Source organism: Sinocyclocheilus grahami, unplaced genomic scaffold, assembly GCF_001515645.1.
Source record: "Sinocyclocheilus grahami isolate Dianchi unplaced genomic scaffold, SAMN03320097.WGS_v1.1 scaffold69.1, whole genome shotgun sequence".
In the NCBI taxonomy this organism is placed as follows: domain Eukaryota; kingdom Metazoa; phylum Chordata; class Actinopteri; order Cypriniformes; family Cyprinidae; genus Sinocyclocheilus; species Sinocyclocheilus grahami.
The window spans coordinates 814,074-819,268 of NW_015505248.1; the positions used below are offsets into that span (position 1 = coordinate 814,074).

The window sequence follows — 5,195 nt, forward strand, 5'->3', positions numbered from 1 at the left end:
AAAACAAAAACTAAACTAATAAAAAAGACAAAGACAAACAGTTCACCCAAAAATGAAAATTTATTGAAAATGTACTCACCCTCAGGCCTTCCAAGATGTAGTTGGTTTCTTCACTGGAAAAGATTTGGATAAATTTAGCATTACATTACTTTCTCATCAATGGCTCCTCTGCAGTGAATGGGTGCTGTCAGAATAAAAGGACAAAGAGCTGAAAAAAATATCACAATAATCCACAGGAATCCATCTAATTATTCTACATCTTGTAAATTGTCAGCAAATTAAAATTTTTGGGTGAACTATTCCTTTAACTAAATTTAAAATGAAAACAGATTTTTTTTTATTTATTTAATATATATTAAAAAATAAATCTTACTGATACTAAAATAGCAGTGGTCCATGCAGCCTGCAGACACACATTAAGTTCAGTTTTATGGGCATGGGAGCAGATGAGGACAGTTCACTCTGTTTGCTTTTTTTTGCAGTGCTGTTTGAGGAACTACAGAGTCTGGACATTTTCCTGGCAGAGCTCTATAAGTAGGTATCATCCGGGAGCTCTTGCTCAGATGTTTGCACCGCCACCATCCAGTGCCCGTGTGTGCTCTCAGTCATGCACTCGCTTACCCGGAGAAGGACACATCTTGCTGTCTGCAGCCAATTTGACGTCCAAATAAAGGGGCGCACATTCCTTTTTATTTTAAGACTGATGGTTCACGTCTTCTATTACTTTAACTCGTTCGACACTGTTCTCACCCCACATCATTTTTCTCCATCCTTTCTTTCTTTCCACAGGCATTTGGACAGCAGCAGCAATGAGAGACCTGATATCAGCTCTCTTCAGAGGAGGATTAAGGTATATTTCTTGATAAATAGGAAAGTAGTGCACTGTGTACTGAGCATCTTGTCAGTGATGTCATGTTACTGTGGAAAAAAATAATATATTTGAATGTTTTCCACATTTTAAATTGGTGGGAAAAGTGCATGAAAGTTGGCCAAAACAGCACGGGAGAAATTCACATGGCTATTTCCATTTTTAAAAAAGGCGCATCTCTGCAACAAGACAGTTAAACTTCAGATACTTACTTTGTAGAGCATGTGTATCAACCAAACAGAGCACGACAGAGAATATAATTACGATATTTTAAAATATTTATTTTGATGGAATATTTCTTTTTGTTTAAAATTTACCTTATTTTATTTCAGTCCTATATTTAATGACACTAATAATATTTTGATATTTGATGATGTAATTTTTTTTTTTTACCTGATTAATTGTAAAAATAATCAACAGATGTAATTACACTATGATTCAAAAGCTTGGGCTTGAGATTAAGATTTTTTTTTTTAAGTCTCATGTTCATCAAGGCTGCATTTATTTGTTTAAAAATAAAAATTAATAATATATTTGAATGTTTTCCACATTTTAAATTGGTGGGAAAAGTGCATGAAAGTTGGCCAAAACAGCACGGGAGAAATTCACATGGCTATTTCCATTTTTAAAAAAGGCGCATCTCTGCAACAAGACAGTTAAACTTCAGATACTTACTTTGTAGAGCATGTGTATCAACCAAACAGAGCACGACAGAGAATATAATTACGATATTTTAAAATATTTATTTTGATGGAATATTTCTTTTTGTTTAAAATTTACCTTATTTTATTTCAGTCCTATATTTAATGACACTAATAATATTTTGATATTTGATGATGTAATTTTTTTTTTTTTACCTGATTAATTGTAAAAAATAATCAACAGATGTAATTACACTATGATTCAAAAGCTTGGGCTTGAGATTAAGATTTTTTTTTTTAAGTCTCATGTTCATCAAGGCTGCATTTATTTGTTTAAAAATAAAAATGAGTTAAAACAGTAATATAATGAAATTGTATTACATTTTAAAATAACTTTTTTATTTTAATATATTGTAAAATGTTATTTATTCATGTGATGCAAAGCTGAATTTTCAGCATCATTTCTCCAGTCTACATTTATTTTTTCAGGACTCTTTGTTGATAAAGTAAAAAAAAAAAGCATTTGAAATGGAAATCTTTTGTAACAATTGAAATGTCTTTGCTGTCACTTTTGATCAGTGTAATGCACACATTATAGTCCTGAAGGAAAGAATAATTCCCATCACTTAATTCAAACTCAGTTTCGTGCTGTTTCTGTATTTCTGATTTTCTCAGAAAGTGACCCATGACATGGACATGTGCTATGGAATGATGGGAAGTCTGTTCCGCAGCGGTTCTCGTCAGACTCTCTTTGCCTCTCAAGTGATGCGTTATGCTGACCTATACGCTGCGTCCTTCATCAATCTCCTGTACTACCCTTTCAGCTACCTGTTCAGAGCCGCCCACGTCCTGGTAAACTCAACAAACGCACTGTCTACAGTTGATACATTGGTCATAAAAGACGGTACTTCAGTAACCTGCTTTGTCTGTGGTTTACATTTAGATGCCTCATGAGTCCACCGTGGAACACACTCACGTGGACATCAACGACACAGAGTCGCCCATGGCCACACGCAACCGTCACTCCATCGACTTCAGAGACCGTGAGTGCAAGAGACACCAGCTGACCCGCTCCATAAGCGAGATCAATCCTCCACACCTCTTCCCCCTGACACCACAGGAGATCACTCACTGCCACGATGAGGATGACGATGAGGAGGAGGAGGAGGAAGAATAAGCCTGTGGCTTTGTCGTTAACTGGATTTGGGTTTTTAGAGATGTGCCTGCTGTTTAAATAAGTATTATCATTGCATTCGCACTCAGCCATATGTTTTATAGAGATATAAGAGAGGATGTTTATTTCTTGCAAAGCGTATTACACATATTTTAGAGTTTAAGGTCTGATGAGAGTATGAAGCTAAAACTAGGTTTTGATAGTTCTAGCTTCTTATTTTTGAATGAGGTTTACAGATGGCATCACTTTAAAACATGGAAATGTTAACGGAGAAAGGATCCATTTAAACTGAATTACAGAATCAAGTTACAATGATATTTGCATGACATTGAGGGAGCAAATAACAGTTACTAGGTACGTCATTGACTTAAGCTTGAGGAAAATGCATGAACACTTATTTTGTGGCTCCATGAGGTATTAACTTGCCTTCAAAATTTGGATAAGAGCCATGTAGCATGCTGGGAAATGTCACACCAACAATGCAGCTTGCTCGGTATCTGTCTGACTGCCTGTTAAGTGCTGTAACATCGCCATCTTCTTTTCAAAACTGGACGTATGCAAATTAGTGTCATATTATTGGGTGAAAAATGGAACACATGCAACTGTTGCCATTTTATGCTGAGTGAGATACAGGGTTTCAGGTTACTAGATACTGAAGTGTAGTAATGGTTTGGGAGATGACGTCAGCTCTGAACTCTCCCTGTATGCCTTATGCACTCGCCATGATCACTGTGTTAATATTAGACTGTGATTCTAGAGCTTAGATTCATTATTTACTATTTTTATATCCACTGATATAAAGGTTAATTCAACCAGATATATTGAAAACAAATCATTTTGTTTGAAGTAACTTTGTTTGATATTAGCGTAACGGTTAGTTTTTGGCAGTTGGCCGTGATTTAAGATTGAGAGCTGGTCTGAATGTTTGACACAAAGCCTTGTGGGTGACAGTGGACCAAAGGGAAGCTCGTCTATGCATCACGCTCTGTCATAATGAACATTTGTAATTCATACAGAAATAGTCAAGACCCTGAAATGTTGTTTTTGATTGACATGGTGCTCTGTTTAGCATCAGAAGTGGTTTTGTCTTTTGTTGTTTTAAATCAAAAAGGGAATTTATGATGGGTCCATGTTGCTTTGGAACACCATACCATGTGCACTCATATATACTGTATTGGTTTATTTTGAACAGTGTTGTGTTGATTCTGCATCGGAGTTCAACCAAAGCCATCTTGCCAATGTAATATGTGAAGGCACGCTTTCATAACCAGAGACTGTTATTAGTGTCCTTCATTTAAATTCACTGATGCTGTTGAAGATTATTGATTTTGTGACTGTATTGTGTGATAGTGATATAGTTGAGTTTGTGTTAACCTAATCAAACACCCCTCTACGTTTATTTTTAGATTTTTTCATTCAGGTTAAATATGCTGTATATTGAAGTGTAGTATGTATGCGATTCATCTGTACATTTTATTGTTTGAAATCTCTGGATTTGTTTGATTTAGTTTTTTAGCCCAAGGTCTGTGAATCCCTTTTTAAAAATGGTTTCCTTTTACTATTGTTTCATCAACATGTTTTGCAGGATTTATTTTGTTTGTGTTAAGTTTATGTTGTGCTTTACTGTAAAACGAAATGTTATGACAATGTGGGAGGATTCGATCTTACAGTAGTTTTAATGTAGAAATAAATCAGAATGCTTTCAAGTCAGAAATATTTTCATTTTTATGTTTTCCATTGTTTGCTACACAGGATTGGTTTTCAGTGCTTTGGCTTGTTGCGTATGAAGAGAATAAAGTTCATGTCATGCAGCACCCCCTTGTGGTCCTTCAACAATAGCTGTCTTTGCATCTTCAAAAACCATCATGGAAAAGTTGTCCTCACTAGCCCTTGTATTATGCTTAACCTGAGAACTTTGTTTTTAATACTTCTCGCACATTCAGAATAAATAAATTGCCAGCAAACTGGACATGCATTAAATGATAAAAATGAATGCCTGTGATGCAGCATGAGATTCTTCTGATAAATGCATATATGTAAATACCCAAAAATTTTGTATGCACATTTCAAAACATATCAGTGTCGACACACAATCTGTGACGATTTTCATTACCATACATGAAAAAAAAATTAAAAAATCGGTTAACCAGTATTTCCATTAACTTAAAAATCTAAATGGGTCATAATAATATAATTTCATTCTATATTATACACCTGAACCAGCATTATATCTTTTAAGCAAACTGGACATGCATTAAATGATAAAAATGAATGCCTGTGATGCAGCATGAGATTCTTCTGATAAATGCATATATGTAAATACCCAAAAATTGTGTATGCACATTTCAAAACATATCAGTGTCGACACACAATCTGTGACGATTTTCATTACCATACATGAAAAAAAAATAAAAAATCGGTTAACCAGTATTTCCATTAAAAAATCTAAATGGGTCATAATAATATAATTTCATTCTATATTATACACCTGAACCAGCATTATATCTTTTGC

At 34.6% G+C, this 5,195-nt stretch overlaps 1 protein-coding gene across 2 annotated transcripts in view; it reads left to right on the top strand.

Annotated features, from left to right (window-relative positions):
• Positions 1-4,497, top strand: part of LOC107585323 (cytosolic purine 5'-nucleotidase) — a 13,125-nt gene extending 8,628 nt beyond the window's left edge. For both annotated transcript variants that reach the window (XM_016272315.1, XM_016272316.1), the window contains 4 exons: positions 483-534; positions 790-850; positions 2,185-2,361; positions 2,453-4,497. In XM_016272315.1, the coding sequence (XP_016127801.1) occupies positions 483-534; positions 790-850; positions 2,185-2,361; positions 2,453-2,686 (524 nt within the window). In that variant the 3' untranslated portion in view covers positions 2,687-4,497. The remainder of the gene's footprint in view (positions 1-482; positions 535-789; positions 851-2,184; positions 2,362-2,452) is intronic.
• Positions 4,498-5,195: the final 698 nt, after the last annotated feature.